The sequence below is a fragment of the Rhinopithecus roxellana genome, chromosome 16, assembly GCF_007565055.1.
Source record: "Rhinopithecus roxellana isolate Shanxi Qingling chromosome 16, ASM756505v1, whole genome shotgun sequence".
NCBI lineage: Eukaryota > Metazoa > Chordata > Mammalia > Primates > Cercopithecidae > Rhinopithecus > Rhinopithecus roxellana.
In genome coordinates, this window is record NC_044564.1 from 98,659,689 (window position 1) to 98,677,258 (window position 17,570).

Genomic DNA, 17,570 nt, shown 5'->3' on the forward strand with positions numbered 1-17,570 from the left:
ACCCAGGAGGCTGAGGCAGGAGACTCGCTTGAACCTGGGAGGTGGAAGTTGCAGTGAGCCGAGATAGTGCCACTGCACTCAAGCCTAGGCATCAGATCGAGACTCCGTCTCAAAAAATAAAATAAAATAAAATAAAAAACAGTAATGGAATACTTAAAAAAGAATGACATATAATTTCTAGACATGAAAAATACCATAATCAACAAAAAAACTCAATAGATGGGTTTGAGAGCAAGTTACACACAGCTGAAGACAGAATTTTGAACTAAGAGCCAGATCAGAAGCAACTATACAAAGCTCAACCAAAGAAACAAAATGGGCCAGGCGCGGTGGCTCAAGCCTGTAATCCCAGCACTTTGGGAGGCCGAGATGGGCGGATCACGAGGTCAGGAGATCGAGACCATCCTGGCTAACACGGTGAAACCCCCTCTCTCTACTAAAAAAAATACAAAAAAACTAGCCGGGCGATGTGGCGGGCGCCTGTAGTCCCAGTTACTTGGGAGGCTGAGGCAGGAGAATGGCGTAAACCCGGGAGGCGGAGCTTGCAGTGAGCCGAGATCGCGCCACTGTACTCCAGCCTGGGCAACAGAACGAGACTCCATCTCAAAAAATAAATAAATAAATAAAAGAAACAAAATGATGGAAAATACAGACAGAAGAGAGGTTAAGAAATGTAGAAGACACAGTGTGAATGTCTAATACACATATTTAGTCGGAGCTCCAGAAGGTGAGGAGAGAGAGGCTTAGATACCATCAATATGTAAAGAGAAAATGAGAATTTCCCAGCAGTAACAAAAAACTCCAACCTACCACCTCAAGAAGTCCAACAAATTCCAATAGATGAAGCCAAACCTAGATATATCACCATATAACTGCGGGATACCAAAAACAAAAAGAAGGTCTTTCAAAGCAGCAAGAGAGAAATGGAATGAGAGTGAGGCTGACTGGCAGAAGAACTCTTACATAACTGAATCCTGTTGTGAATGTCTTAAGAAACTGATTGCTATATACATCAGTCAAATACTTTAGGATGAGGCTGTTTAGATAAATACTCCTGTTTTGACAAATCTGTAAGTCATTTTCACGGGCAGGGATCCAGTTAGCTCTGCCATAAATACTTAAATGTGCAAAAGGATTTTCTTCTTCCAGGGGAAAAAAGAAAAAGAAGTATTGCCCAAAAGGACTGAGGGTTTTTTTTTTTGAGATGGAGTCTCACTCTGTCATCTAGGCTGGAGTGCAGTGGTGCAATCTTGGCTCACTGACTCCCAAGTTCAAGCGATTCTCCTGCCTCAGTCTCCTGAGTAATTGGGATTACAGGCATGTGCCACCACGCCCAGCTAATTTTTGTATTTTTAGTAGAGATGGGGTTTCACCATATTGGTCAGGCTGGTCTCGAACTCCTGACCTTGTGATCCACCCGCCTCGGCCTCCCAGAGTGCTGGGATTACATGTGTGAGCCACTGTGCCTGGACGGCTTTTTTTTTTTTTAATTTTAAACTCCTACTAAGTACTACATTACCACAGATAAGGCCAATCAACTTGCTTAGTTTACCCCTACTGGCAAGCTAAGACCCAAAATATGGGTCATACTTGTTACACAAATCTTGGTATTTCAATCACAATATTCCTCTAACATGAGGCTCAGACAAGCCTGAAAAGCTACACTTTTCCTATGTGGGAAAGAGCATGGGCACTGGAATGAGAAAGACTGGTGTTGGAAATATTAGACAAGATCCTGAACCTCAGAGGCAAAGTTTCCTCAAGTACAAAATAAGGACAGTTGCACCCTCATTTCATCATTTACATGCACTGATTCAGACTCTTTTGGCCAGGTGTGGTGGCTCACACCTGTAATCCCAGCACTTTGGGAGGCCAAGGTGAGTGGATCACTTGAGGTAGGGAATTTGAGATCAGCCTGGCCAACACAGTGAAACCCTGTCTCTACTAAAAAATACAAAAATTAGCCAGGCATGGTGGCACATGCCTGTAGTCCCAGCTACTTGGGAGGTTAAAGCAGGAGAACCACTTGAACCCGGGAGACAGAGGTTGCAGTGAGCCGAGATCATGCCACTGTACTCCAGCCTGGGTAACAGAGCAAGACTCCGTCTAAAAAAAAAAAAAAAAGACTCTTAGGTGTGAGGCACTGGGTAAGGATACATGTTTCTATAAACACACACACACACACACACACACACACACACACACACACGCTTCAGGGAAAACATGGCATCATGCTGGTCACTAGACCTTCATATTCCAGGCGGAACAGTGGCATCTTCTCTGATATATATGACCAGGCCATGAGGGTAGACCTAAAGATACTGGCATTAGGGATTACCCAACTATAAGGTTCAGCTCAGTTGGAACCAGTCCCAGAGTTCAGTTGGAACCACCACTCAGAGCTTCTGATCAGTTTGCTAGGCTCTAAACTTAAATATGAGCAAACAAGCGGGGATTATGATACTCTCGGGAAAGTCTCTAATGAGAAAGACAGAGGCAAAAACAAGCAGAAACAAATGAACAAAGAGGGAGCAGATATGAGGCAGGGAGAAATTTTAAATGATCACTGATATTCTCAAAGGAAAGTGAGATATTTCAACCATGATAAAAAAAAAGAACCCAAGATAATTATATATATATGTGCATATGTGTTACATAAACACACATGCATCTATTTCTATATATATGAAAAGAAAATACAGAGACAAATGAAAAATCTCAATAAAAGGTTTAGAAGATAAAGATGAGGGGATTTCCTAAAGAAAAAATGTATTAAGGAGCAAAGGACAGACAAAAAATGAGAGACAACTAGATCAGAATGTCCAATAACGAAAGAAGTTCTTAAAAGACAGAACAGGAAAAAAAAAAAAAAAAAAAAAAAAACGCAGAGAGAAAATCAATGGACTAATTCTAGAAAATGAGCAGTTTCCAGACTGAAATAATTCACCAAGTACATGTCAAGCACCGTAGTTAAACGTAAACCCAGACCAGCCAGGCACAGTGGCTCACACCTGTAATCCCAGAACTTTGGGAGGCTGAGGTGGGTGAATCACGAGGTCAGGAGTTCAACACCAGCCTGGCCAAAATGGTGAAATCCCATCTCTACTAAAAAACACAAAATTAGCCAGGTGTGGTAGTGCATGTCTTTAATCCCAGCTGCTCGGGAGGCTGAGGCAGGAGAATTGCCTGAACTTGGGAGGTGGAGGTTGCAGAGAGTCAAGATCCTGCCACTGCACTTCAGCCTGGGTAACAAGAGCGAAACTCCGTCTTAAAAAAAAAAAAAGTAAACTCGAACCAGGACACAATATTGAGAAACTGAAAAATCACTAAGGAGAAAGAGAAGATTCTATATGTTTCCAGACACTGAAAACGTGTTGCGTAAAAAAAGAAAACAGAATTCGAATGCTTCATGCTTCTTACGAAATACTGGGCTGGGCGCCATGGCTCAGGCTGAGCGTGGTGGCTCACACCTGTAATCCTAGCACTTTGGGAGACCCAGGCGGGCATTCAAGACCAGCCTGGCCAACATGGTGAAACCCCATCTCTACTAAAAATACAAAAAATTAGCCGGGTGTGGTGGTGTGCACCTGTAATCCTAGCTACTCAGGAGGTTGAGAGAGGAGAATCACTTGAACCTGGGAGGCAGAGGCTGCAGTGAGCCAAGATCACATCACTGCACTCTAGCCTGGGTGACAGAGTGAGACTGCATCTCCAAAAAAAAAAAAAAAAGGCCAGGCACGATGGCTCATACCTGTAATTCCAGCACTTTGGGAGGCCAAGGTGGGTCAATCATCTGAATTCGAGACCAGCCTGACGAACATGGGGATACCCCGTTTCTACTCAAAATGCAAAATTAGCCAGGTATGGTGGTGTGCACCTGTAACCCGAGCTACTCAGGAGGCTAAGGCAGGAGAATGGCCTGAACTTGGGGAGCAGAGGTTGCAGTGAGCCAAGATGGCGCCGTTGCACTCCAGCCTGGGCAACAAGAGTGAAACTCCATCTCAAAAAAAAGAAAAGCAAGAAATACTGGAAGCTAGGCTGGGAGCGGTGGTTCACGCCTGTAATTCTAGCACTCTGGGAGGCCAAGGCAGGTGGATCACCTGAGGTCAGGAGTTCAAGACCAGCGTGAGCAACATAGTGAAACCCCGTTTCTACTGAAAACACAAAACTCAGCCAGGTGTGGTGGCACGTGCTTCTAATCCCAGCTACTTGAGAGGCTGAGGCAGGAGAATCGCTTGAACCCGGGAGGCAGAGGTTGCAGTGAGCTGAATCACGCCATTGCACTCCAGCCTGGGCGACAGAGTGAGCCTCCCACTAAAACAAAACAAAACAAAACAAATGATCTATCAAAATTATCTATGGTATGGATAAAATGATGGAAAGGGTAGAAATGTGAGTTGGAGACAGAAAGAGGAAAGAGAGCTAAATTTCTCTTTCATAGTGGGAAATCAGTATGTAACATCTAAAACTGAAGAATCAAGAATTATCAATGCCAGTATATTATTTAGAAAAAGAGTGGTTAGGGGAGAGAAGGAAGGAAAAAGAAAAATGGTGGTTAAATAACAAAATAGCCAAAAACTATTCAAAGAGTGGCCTCTTGGAAGAGGCAAATAGGGGTTGCAACAAGAAGTGGGAGACTGCTTTTTTAGTAGCAAATCTGGAGGGATTTTTGAGTGAGTAGTTCTCACCATGGCAGCACAACAGAGCTAGTCTTAATAAATACTGTAGCTGAAACCCACCCCACGTGAAGTGATCAGAATCACAGGAGGTGGGTGGGGGCCAGCTACAAGTGGTTCAAAAAGGGCTCTGAAGGTTTCTGATGCACAGAAATAGTTGAGAAATACAACTTTAAACTATATGCACGAGTTACTTCATAAACACTAACAAGTGGCCAGGCGCAGTGGCTCACGCCTGTAATCCCAGAACTTTGGGAGGCCGACGAGGGCAGATCACCTGAGGTCAGGAGTTCGAGACAAGCCTGACCAACATGGGGAAATCCCATCTCTACTAAAAATACAAAATTAACCAGGCATGGTGGCACGTGCCTGTAATCCCAGCTACTCGGGACGCTGAGGCAGGAGAATCACCTGAACCCAGGAAGCGGAGGTTGCAGTGAGCCGAGATTCTAGCCTGGGTGACAGAGCGAAACTCCGTGTCAAAAAAAAAAAAAAAAAAAAAAATTAACGTGTAGTATTTAAATGAAGAAATGTACATGAAAACATCCATACCTATATAAAACATATATAGCAAAGTAAATACTCCAAAAATGATACATCAGTTACCCAGTTCTCTTTTTTCACTAAAAACTTGCAAGCTGGCACAGTGGCTCATGCCCATAATCCCAGCACTTTGGGAGGCTGAGGTGGGTATATCACAAGGTCAGGAGTTCAAGACCAGCCTGACCAACATAGTGAAACCCTGTCTCTACTAAAAATACAAAAATTAGCAGGGTATGCTGGTGCGTGCCTGCAGTCCCAGCTACTTGGGAGGCTGAGGCAGGAGAATCGCTTGAACCCAGGAGGCAGAGGTTTCAGTGAGCCAAGATTGCGCCACTGCACTCCAGCCTAGGCGACAGAGCAAGACTCTGTCTCAAAACAAACAAACAAACAAACAAACACACAAAAAACTTGCAAAGTGGTAGCTTAAGACTTTACAATGCTTAATTTCATTTCATCTAATTAATTAACTTCTTAGAGATATGGTGTTGCTCTCTCACTCAGGCTGGAGTGCAGTGGTGCAATCACAGCTCACTGCATCCTCGAACTCCTAGGCTCAAGAGATCCTCCCACCTCAGCTTCCTGAAGTAGCTAGGACTACAGGCTCACAAAAACATGCCTGGCTAATTTTTAAATTTTAAAAATAGATTCAGGGTCTTGTTATCTTGCCCAATTTTGTCTCAAATTGCTGGTTCAAGGGATCCTCTTGCCTTGGCCTCCCAAAGTGCTGGGATTACAGGTGTGAGCCACAGCGCCCAGCCTACAAATGCTTTTGTGGGAAAAATAAATATAAGACACCTTCATATGCTACTAAAGAGAACTACATGCTTAAATTAAATGTAGTAAGTAATATTAATTTCTAAAAAGACTAAAATTGGTCTGTGCCATGGTCTGATTTGCCTACTGCATATGGGGTTCTTTTTTTTTTTTGAGACAGAATCTCACTATATCTAAAATACTGCAATGGCGTGATCTCGGCTCACTGAAACCCCCATCTCCTGGGTTCAAGTGATTTTCCTGCCTCAGCCTCCCAAGTAGCTGGGACTACAGGCACGTGCCACCCCGTCCGGCTAATTTTTTAATTTCCAGTAGATACGGGATTTCACCGTGTTGGCCAGGCTGGTTTTGAACTCCTGACCCCAAGGGATCTGCCCGCCTCAGCCTTCCAAAGTGCTGGCGTTACAGGCGGAAGCCACTGTGCACCCAGCCTCCCTTTTCATTTCTGAAATTGGTATGTTCTGGACCATTTATTTCTTTAGAGGAGTGACACTGCCAGTGCCATCAAAAGCAAACAACAACAAAAAACTTGCTATTATTCCACAGCTGTCCTGTGCATCACAATATTAAAATCTAAAATTAAGCCATTATGCGTTAATTGAGTAAATACATTTCCAATTATACACAATGGTATCTTTAAAAGTCGGCATCCAACATTCATCCTAAATCTAAATAGTCCTCTGAAAATAGCAGGCACATACAATGAATGGTATTCCTGAGAAGTGGTATCCAATAATGCCCAATTAAATTGGGAGAAACTAATGGATTGCTAAAGTACTCTCAATGATGCTAGATCATGTTAAACAATACACTGAACCCAGTGCAAAAACACATTCTGTCACATCACCAAACTGCTGCAACAGATTCATTTTTATTGACAAAGACAGAGTACTTCTTTTGAATTCTGTGAAGACACAAAATGCCTGGACCCCTCTAACTTTATAAGTTTAATTAGGGTAGCCAATAAATCTTTTCATTCAGCAGCCTCCCACATTCTTCCATTTCCCACAAAAACAAAACACATATACAATTTAAGAAAGTACACTGCTGGCCAGGCACGGTGGAACATACCTGTAATCCCAACACTTTGGGAGACTGAGGCGGGTGGATCACCTGAGGTCAGGAGTTCGAGACCAGCCTGACCAACATGGAGAAACCCTGTCTCTACTGAAAATACAAAAAATTAGCCAGGCATAGTGGTGCAAGCCTGTAATCCCAATTACTTGGAAGGCTGAGGCAGAAGAATCGCTTGAACCTGGGAGACGGAGATTACAGTGAGCCAAGATCACTCCATTGTACTCCAGCCTGGGAAACAAGAGCGAAACTGTCGAGGGGAGGGGAGGGAAGGCTGCTAACTTTCCTAAAAATCAAACGTTGTAATACTAAACAAAATTAGTAGGAGGAAAACTGCTGCTGAAAAATGTAGGGTACATTGGAAGCTCTTGGAATAAAGAGTTTAAGTAAAACTAAACATGAAAACTAAATGGAAAACGTATACTTAGGGTCAGCTCTCTTGGCTACCAGACATTTCCATTAGTCTCCTGATAGAAATGTATCAGGAGTTTGCTTCTTTATTTATTTATTTTTGTTTTTTTGAGATGGAGTCTTGCTGTTGACCAGGCTGAAGTGCAGTGGCACAATCTTGGCTCACTGCAAGCTCTGCTTCCCGGGTTCATGCCATTCTCCTGCCTCAGCCCCCCGAGTAGCTGGGACTACAGGCGCCCACCACCACGCCCGGCTAATTTTTTGTATTTTTAGTAGAGACGGGGTTTCACCGTGTTAGCCAGGATGGTCTCGATCTCCTGACCTCATGATCCGCCCACCTCGGTCTCCCAAAGTGCTGGGATTACAGGCGTGAGCCACCGCGCCCGACCAGGAGTTTGCTTCTCCCTCTAACTGCAGTATGAACACCCACAGCAGAAACAGTTTGAGGTGGCAGATCTGTGCACCCAGAATATTTTTGAATACATTTTTCACTAATGAAACATTTTGACCAGATACAAAGGACCTAAAGACTGTGTTTTCCTTTTCCTGTAAATTACTATAGTTTGAATTACAATATCCACCTTTAATGTGTTTCACTGCTGGTTTTTTTTTTTTTTTTTTTTTTTTTTTTTTTTTTTGAGACAGAGTTTTGTTCTTGTTGCCTAGGCTGGAGAGCAATGGTACGATTTCGGCTCACCACAACCTCCGCCTCCCAGGTTCAAGTGAGTCTCCTGCCTCAGCCTCCCAAGTAGCTGGGATTATAGGCATGAACCACCATGCCTGGCTAATTTTATATTTTTAGTAGAGATGGGGGGTTTCTCCATGTTGGTCAGGCTGGTCTCAAACTCCGATCTCAGGTGATCTGCCTGCCTTGGCCTCCCACAGTGTTGGGATTACAGGCGTGAGCTACTGCACCCGGCCGACCGCTGGCATTCTTCATAGAATCACTGAAAATCATCACTTCAATAGTGAAATATAAAACGAAGGATGTTCAAGTTAGATCCCTGTCACTTATTTCAGCATTCAGGACCATCTTTTTTTTGTGATTGTCACAAATTTTCAAAAAATTAAGTGCATGTAAAACAATATGTTAATATTCAAAGACTAAAAGTATGGGCTAGAAGTTTCACTTAAACTACAGCAGCTCAGCATGAGAAGGGGAAACGTTTGAACACTAGAGAAATTCACCCTTATACCTCTACCTCTATAAAATAAAAATTATTCTGGGTTATATAACAAAAATAAACCTCCCACCAGAGATCTTGGAAATCTTGAATTTTTTTTTCCTGCAGAAGGATTTATTATTTTCCACTGAGTGTCCATTCATGCGTTTTCTTCTTGTTTCTATTCATAGCACCAGATCCTGACTAGCATGCACAACCTCAAAAGAAAAGAAACACTAAATACAAACTGTGTAAAATTAAATAAAATAAAGCAAAATAAAAAGGCACACATTAAGAGTGAATACCCTTGGGTTGGTGCCACAATGTCTACCCTGTGCTATAGCTCTCGTGGAACTCACCTTGTATGCAACACTATTAGATGAATCCACAATGATGAACAGGGGCTTCCTGGTGAAAGGATAGAGATCTCCGGGATGAAGGCTGCGAAAACAACAACAATGAAGAACTGTTAAACGGTGTCAGCCACATCTCAGAAATCTTACTCTTCAGTTTGGTCTGCTCATATCTCCTTTACATCATAGCACTGAGAGAAAAAAAAAAAAAGACTAGTTAAGCAAAGGGAAAACAAAAGTATGTATTTACTAGGATAGCCAAGATAGTTTTATCTGAAAAAAAGAAGTTCAGAGACAATTGTTATTTAAGAATATCTAAGCTAAAGAGAAGCCTGCATATTTAAAAATGGCTAAACACAGCATGAAACCCTCAGAAGCTGGCACACAGGTACCTGTTTCATATTTAAAAGTTCCTTTTGAGAACATCTGGAAAAAACATGTAATAACAAAACCTTATTTGTATTTCAGTGAGTCCTCAAAATCTCTATTTTAAAGATTTTTAATATTTACAGCTACATCTTAATACTGCAGGTAGTAAGTAGGAAAACCTTTTTACTATCACCATTTTTTTTTTTTAAGACACCGTCTTGCTCTGTGGCCCAGGCAGGAGTACAGTGGTGTGGTGCAATCTCAGCTCACTGCAACCTCCATGTCCCAGGCTCAGGTGATCCTCCCACCTCAGTCTCCTGAGTAGCTGGGACTGCAGGCATGCACCAACACACCCAGCAAATTTTTCTGCTTTTAGTAGAGATGGGGTTTCTCCATGTTGCCCGGGTTGGTCTCAAATTCCTGAGCTCAAGCAATCTGCCCACCTCAGTTTCCCAAAGTGCTAGGATTATGGGCATGAGTCACTGCGCCAGCTACTTTTTACCATATGTTTCCTCTGAACATTTGCATCAAGGGCTTGTTAAACATGCGGGGGCTTGTTAAACATGCAGTTTCACTGACCCACAGAAGAGCTATTGAACCCAAAGGCCGAAGTCCAGTAACATGCATGTGAGAGCCAATGAGTAAGGTCAGAATTTTGGTGTGTGTGTTCTCTTTCCAATGACTGAGTACACGATGTGCGTATATGGATAGATACTAAAGTAAGTGTAAATTTATAAATGTTTCACTGAGCAATATCATCAAACGTCACTATATTTCAAATAAAAGTTTTTCTTTTACTTGACAAAAATTGTATATAGTGAAGGTATACAATGTGATGACTTGTTAACGTATACATGTATAGTGATTACCATGATCAAATTAATCAACACTTCCATTCCCACACAGTTACCGTTTTTGTGTGTGTGGGCGGCAGGAGGCAGGGGGGTGGGCAGAGAGAACACATAAGCTTTACCCTTTCAGAAAATTTCCAGTAAACAACAATTTTTGTTATTGTTGTTGTTGTTGCTTGAGATGAGGTCTCACTTTGTCACCAAGGCTAGAGTGCAGTGGCAAGATCATAGCTCACTGCAGCCTCGATCTCCCAGGCTCCAGTGTTACTCCTGCCTCAGTCTCCCAAGTAGCTGGGACCATGGGCGTGCACCTCAACGCCTGACTCGTTTTTTAAATTTTCAGTAGAGACAAGATCCTGTTATGTTGCCAAGGCTGGTCTTGAATACCTGAACTCAAGCAATCTTACCATCTCAGCCTCCCAAAGCTGGGATTACAGGAATGAGCCACCACACTTGGTCCAACAATACAGTGTTTTAATTTATTATTTATTTATTTATTTATTTTGAGATGGAGTCTTGCTCTGTCGCACAGACTGGAGTGCAGTGGCGTGATTTCGGCTCACCGCAACCTCCGCCTCCCAGGTTTAGGCAATTCTCCTGCCTCAGCCTCCCAAGTAGCCGGGATTACAGGTACATCCTACCACACCCGGCTAATCTTTTGTATTTTTAGTAGAGACGGGATTTCACCATTTTGCCAGGCTGGTCTCAAACTCCTGACCTCAGGTGATCTGCCCACCATGGCCTCCCAAAGTGCTGGGATTACAGGCCTGAGCCACCGCACCCAGCCAATATAGTATTTTTAATTATCATCACCATGCTGTACTCTAAATGTTGTTTAATCTTACAACTCAGAGGTTGCACCCTTTAACCAACATCTCCCTATTTTCTCCAATCCTCACCTCCTCACAACTACCGTTGCACTCTGCTTCTGAGTGCAGCTTTTTTAGCTCCCACATGTAAGTGATCATGTAGTACAGGTTCGGTGTTCCTAATCTGAAAATCCAAAATGAAGAATGCTCCAAAATCCAAAAGGTTTTGAGAACCAACATGATGCCACAAGTAGAAAATTCCACACCTGACCTCACATGCTGGATCATAGTCATGCAGGTGCACAACACAGTTTATCCAGGATCTCAAAGGGAAAAATAAAATTACTTTCAGGTAATGTGCATGAGGTGTATATGAAACAGAAATGAATTTTATGGGTCCCATCCCTAAGGCACCTTACTATCTATATGCAAATATTCCAAAATCTGGAAAAATCCAAAACCTGAAACACTTCTGGGCCCACACATTTCAGATAAGGGATATTCAATATGTATTAGAAAAGAAGTTTTAGACCAGTCCTGTTTTCTTTATAAGCAGATTGTTCTCAGCTAGAGAAATTCTAGAGCAAATAATGGCCCAAGCAACGAAGTTGTTATGCTTAGAAAAAGAACGAACTTTGGGCACAGTGGCTCATGCCTATATTGCCAGCACTTTGGGAGGCCGAAGCAGGTGGATCACTTGAGGTCAGGAGTTCGAGATCGGCCTGGCCAACATGGTGAAATCCCATCTCTACTAAAAATACAAAAATTAGCTGGGCATGGTGGTGCATGCCTGTAATCCCAGCTACTCGGGAGGCTGAGGCAGGAGAATCACTTGAACCTGTAAGGTAGAGGTTGCAGTGAGCCAGGATAGTGCCATTGTACTCCAGCCTGGGTGGCAGAGTGAAACTCTGTCTCAAAAAAAAAAAAAAAAAAAAAAGGAAAAAGAAAGAACTTTTGTAGATGAAATTCTATTTGTTTTTGTATTTTTTGCATTTTTTAAAAAATATTTTTTTAAGGTTTTGTAGAGACAGGGTCTCATTATGTTGCATGGTCTCAAACTCCTGGGTTCAAGTGATTCTTCTACCTCAGCCTCCTAAGATGTTGGGATCACAGGCGTGAGCCACTGGTCCTGGCCTGACGTTCTATTTGTAATCATGTAACAATATTCATTTGTGCTATATTAAACCAACAAAACCTTACATTAAAAAATTCAGGCCGGCCGGGCGCGGTGGCTCAAGCCTGTAATCCCAGCACTTTGGGAGGCCGAGACGGGCGGATCACGAGGTCAGGAGATCGAGACCATCCTGGCTAACACGGTGAAACCCCGTCTCTACTAAAAGATACAAAAAAAAAAAAAACTAGCCAGGCGACATGGCAGGCGCCTGTAGTCCCAGCTACTCTGGAGGCTGAGGCAGGAGAATGGAGAGAACACGGGAGGCAGAGCTTGCAGTGAGCCAAGATGGAACCACTGCACTCCAGCCTGGGGAACAGAGCAAGACTCCGTCTCAAAGAAAAAAAAAAAAAATTCAGGCCCAGCATGGTGGCTCCGGCCTGTAATCCCAGCACTTTGGGAGGCTGAGGATAAGGTCAGGAGTTCGACACCAGATGGGCCAACGTGGTGAAACCTCATCTCTATGAAAAATAAAAAAATTAGCCAGGTGTGGTGATGGTCACCTGTAATCCTAGCTACTTGTGAGGCTGAGGCAGGAGAATGGCTTGAATCTGGGAGATGGAGGTTCCAGTGAGCCAAGATCGTGCAACTGCACTCTAGCCTGGGTGACACAGCAAGACTCCATCTCAAAAAAAAAAAAAAAAAAAAAAAAAAAAATTCAATACTAGAGGTTGGGAAGGGTAAGGGAAGGGAGGGATAGGGAAGATATTTGTTAAAGAATAAAAAATTACAGCTAGATAGAAGGATTATGTTCTAGAGTTCTATACCACTGTAGCATGACTATAGCTAATAATGTTATATAGTTTTTATTTTCTTTTGTTTTTTTGGCATGGAGTCTCACTCTGTCACCCAGACTGGAGCACAATCTCGGCTCACTGCAGCCTTGATCTAATGCGTTCAAGTGATTCTCCTGCCTCGGCCTCCTGAGTAGGTAGGTCCACAGGCGCAAGCCACCACACCTGGCTGATTTTTGTAATTTTAGTACAGACAGGATTTCATGTTGGCCCGGCTGGTCTCAAACTCCTGACCTCAAGTGATCCACCCATCTCAGCCTCCCAAAGTGTTGGGATTACAGGCGTGAGCCACCACTACCAGCCTATATTACAGTTTTAAATAGCAAGAACAAAGATATTAAATGTTCCCAACACAAAGAATGGATGTTTGAGATGACGAGTATGCTAATTACTCTGATCTGATCATGATACATTGTAACTACAGAAACATGATTATGTACCCCAGGAATATTTACAATGATTATTTTTCAATTAAAAAAATAAAATTAAAAAAAATGTGACAGGGTGTGGTGGTTCACGCCTATAATCCCAGCACTTTGGGAGCCCGAGGCAGGTGGATCACAAGGTCAAGAGTTCAAGACCAGTCTGATCAACATGGTGAAAAATACAAAAATTAGCTGGGCATAGTGGCCGACACCTGTAATCCCAGCTACTCAGGAGGCTGAGGCAGGAGAATCGCTTGACCCCGGGTGGCAGAGGTTGCAGTAAGCCAAGATCCTGCCACTGCACTCCAGCCTAGGTGACAGAACAAGACTCCATTTCAAAAAAAAAAAAAAAAAAAAAAAATTTGGGCCAAACACAGTGGCTCACATTTGTAATCCTAGTACTTTGGGAGGCTTAAGTGGGAGGATCACTTAAGATTAGGAAATCAAAACTGACCTGCGTGACAGAGCAAGACTGTCTCTAAAGAAAAAAATGTGTTTAAAAGTTCGTATTGGGCTCGGCACGGTGGCTCAGCCTGTAATCCCAGCACTTTGGGAGGCCGAAGTGGGTGGATCACGAGGTCAGGAGATCGAGACCATCCTGGCTAACACAGTGAAACCCCATCTCTACTAAAAATACAAAAAATTAGCTGGGCGTGGTGGTGGGCACCTGTAGTCCCAGCTACTCAGGAGGCTGAGGCAGGAGAATGGCGTGAACCCTGGAGACGGATCTGGCAGTGACCCAAGATCGTACCACTGCACTCCAGCCCGGGTGACAGAGTGAAAAAAAAAAAGTTCATACTGATTTTACATGTATCATGTCCTGACATATTTATTTATGTATATACATACTGTCTCCAACTAGAATGCAATTTTGTTCACTGACATATCCCTAGTGACTAAACAGTGTGTAACATACAACAGATACTCAATAAAGTATTTATTCAATGAATATCAACCAAAAGTTCTAATTTCCTAGGATAGACAGAGCCTGAATCATTGCTGGAATCCAAATAAGTGTTTCCGGTCTGTCCCAAAATATTAGTCTAAGGAAATCATTCTAGTACTAGAAAAAACTCCCCATTTTACTTAATATTTTTTCTATTTACAGACAGAGGTATAATTTTTATAATAAGAGGAGACACCAGAATACATACCAGTGCATTTCCTTGTGGGACTGATTTCGTTTGTGGATAGCATCTCCATTAATAATATCCCGGTTACTATTAGTAAGTACGCCTCCAAAATCATAAGGACCTATAAAAACAAAGGGAAGAATCCTAGACTTCAGTTGAAGACTAACACTGACCTGATGTTCAAATACAAAGGTACCCTGTGAATCTCTCATTGATTCAAGGGAAGACAATCACACAACATTTAAATTCTTTTAAAATTTAACATTTTAATTTAATGGAGTATTTACATGATTTCAGTATGTTGTCAGTTTCAACATTTTCAAAAACATTTGATTATTCAGCAGTTCTTCAAACAATATAATGAGAAACAAAACAAGAATCTATGGCATCATTATTCTAAGTAATAAAAGGAATGGAGATCTGGGATGTTCAAAATGACCTTTACATTTCAAGCAAACTTAAAATCTCAGGTTTAACAATATTATTTTAAAAGGAAGTTGGTTGGACATGGTTGCTCATGCCTGTAATCCCAGCACTCTGGGAGGCTGAGGCAGGAGGATTGCATGAGGCCAGGAGTTCCAGACCAGCCTGGGCAATATAGCGAGACCCTGTCTCTACAAAAAAATTTTTTACATTAGCTGAGCATGGTGGTAGGTGCCTGTATTCCCAGCTACTCAGGAGGCTGAGGCAGAAGGATCACTTGAGCCAGGGAGTTTGAGGCTGCAGTGAGCTATGATCACACCACTGCACTCCAGCCTGGATGACAGAGTGAGACCCTGTCTCAGAAAAAAAAAAGGAAGTTGCAGAATAAAATAATCTCTTTTTTTAAAGAATGAAATCTTAATCTCATAAGTAAATACAATTTTAAATGAGCCACTAACTGTAAAATTTAGGAAAATATTTGAATAGAATTTGAAAATTCTCATTCACAAAAACTTCACCTTTAAGAATGTATTGCCAGATTTCAGCATGCAAAAAATCCATTATTATCACTATCGTATCAAGCACTTTAGTTCTGGTTCTGAAGTTAGCCTTTTCCCACTAAATTCATATGAATTAGCTCAACTCTTGTCTAAATGGAACAGCAACTGTGGGATGTGCAGATAATCTCTCTCAAAGGACCTATCAAAGTACGATAACCTATCATACTTCGAAAAAAGTAAAAAAGTCAGTATGTTAAGTGGAGACCCAGAAAATTGATTTAACAGCATATGACATAAAGATAATTATAAATAAAAGTACTATCACAAAAAGCTAGTTTTTTACGTTACTTTTAATGTTGTATTATATTTCATTTCTTAAAAAAATCACTGCAATGAAAAGACTAAAGAGGTTTGTTTTGTTTTCATTTTAACATTTTAAGAGAATCTGTAGGTCATGCAAGGAAGATGGCAAGGACATGCATTTTATAAAGGAATGCAAATTTCAACAAACAAATGAAGAGGAAAATGTTAAGGATGTTAAGATTTTTTTTTTTTTTTTTTTGCCCAGGCAAATATTTAATTATCTTATTTACATCCAAGTTACTTATCTATTCTGACCAATTTCTGGACTCATATGTTCTGGACAGTTTTAAGTTTTTATTCTGAAACAGCATCCCAATATTCTACAGATTGAATTCATAAAACAAAATAAAGGACAGAAAACAAAATCATGACAAGGGCTTGAACTTTCACAGTTACGAAAGTACACTGATTTCTACAAAGACTTTCAGCCATCATGTAGCCATTGACCGGATTCCCCAATGCACTAAAAGCTCAGAAAAATTCAAAGATGTGAAATAGATCATTAGGCTTGGTTATTCCATCATCCTTTTCAACTTTGAAACATCAAACTCCTTATATATATCTAAATGTATTTACATATTATGCTTTTGATAAATTTGATAGTTAAGCATGCATTTAATATATGAATTTTCTGATGATTTATGGGCTTTGACATATAACATTTCAGAAAATACGACAGACTGGGGTATCTACAAAATTGCCAATCAACAAATAGACCAGGTTTCAAATTTGGAAGTCTGTCTGGAAAGCCTGAGATGGTCTGTGGGCTATGGGCCATCGTCTTGTAGAAGATAAAGAGAATTCAAGCCCTGCTCACAACAGGGAGCATTCCTTTATTGTACCTTCACTATCAGAACGACCTGTGGGGAAAACGCCAGTGGCCGACAGGTAAATCAGAAGCACACTATTGGCAGGCAGCTCCTGAAATTAAAGAAAATCACATACACAAAACAACAAACAGGGATAAACAACACGGTTTTATTTAAAGTTTATGACATTTTAAAGTTGTGGAATAAATAAGAATGCACGGTTGTCTTTTCCAAGTGAAGAAATGCTCTTCTTTGTTCTGACTTTATATACAAAGCAGAGATTCATTATTAATCTATAACTATTGTCAAAAGTTGTGAAGACATTCTCTGCTTCAAAAACCCCATGATTTAGAGAATATGCTCTGAAAACTTGAATGGAGAAGTAAAGATCCTGACTATATGGCTAAAAGCCAAAGTCCCTCCTGTGGCTTTCTCTACGTAGACTTTGGGAAGAATTCTCCTATTTCTCATAGTTCTTTCAGATGATCTAAATGTTTTGTAGAGCTCTTTGAGTATATAAGAAGCCTAGGCGCTCTGCTTTTATTTTTCAGTTCTGCATTTTTTTTTTTTTTTTGAGACAGAATTTTGCTCTTGTTGCCCAGGCTGGAGTGCAATGGCGCAATCTTGCCTCACCGCAGCCTCCGCCTCCCGGGTTCAAGCGATTCTCCTGCCTCAGCTCCCCCAAGTAGCTGGGATTACAGGCATGTGCCACCATGCCCAGCTAATTTTGTATTTTTTTAGTAGAGACGGGGTTTCTCCATGTTGGTCAGGCTGTTCTCGAACTCCTGACCTCAGGTGATCCACCCAGCTTGGCCTCCCAAAGTGCTGGGATTACAGGCGTAAGCCACCACGCCTGGCCAGTTCTGCACTGTTACACTTAAAATCATTGAGTAATAAAAAACTGGAGGAAGGCGAACCACTATTATCAT

At 41.7% G+C, this 17,570-nt stretch overlaps 1 protein-coding gene across 3 annotated transcripts in view; it reads right to left on the minus strand.

Moving 5' to 3' along the window:
- SCAI (suppressor of cancer cell invasion) overlaps positions 1-17,570 on the minus strand; it is a 194,716-nt gene that overhangs the window by 31,483 nt on the left and 145,663 nt on the right. For all 3 annotated transcript variants that reach the window (XM_030919428.1, XM_030919427.1, XM_030919429.1), the window contains 3 exons: positions 16,675-16,753; positions 14,568-14,667; positions 9,001-9,082 (listed from right to left, as the gene is read on the minus strand). In XM_030919428.1, the coding sequence (XP_030775288.1) occupies positions 9,001-9,082; positions 14,568-14,667; positions 16,675-16,753 (261 nt within the window). The remainder of the gene's footprint in view (positions 1-9,000; positions 9,083-14,567; positions 14,668-16,674; positions 16,754-17,570) is intronic.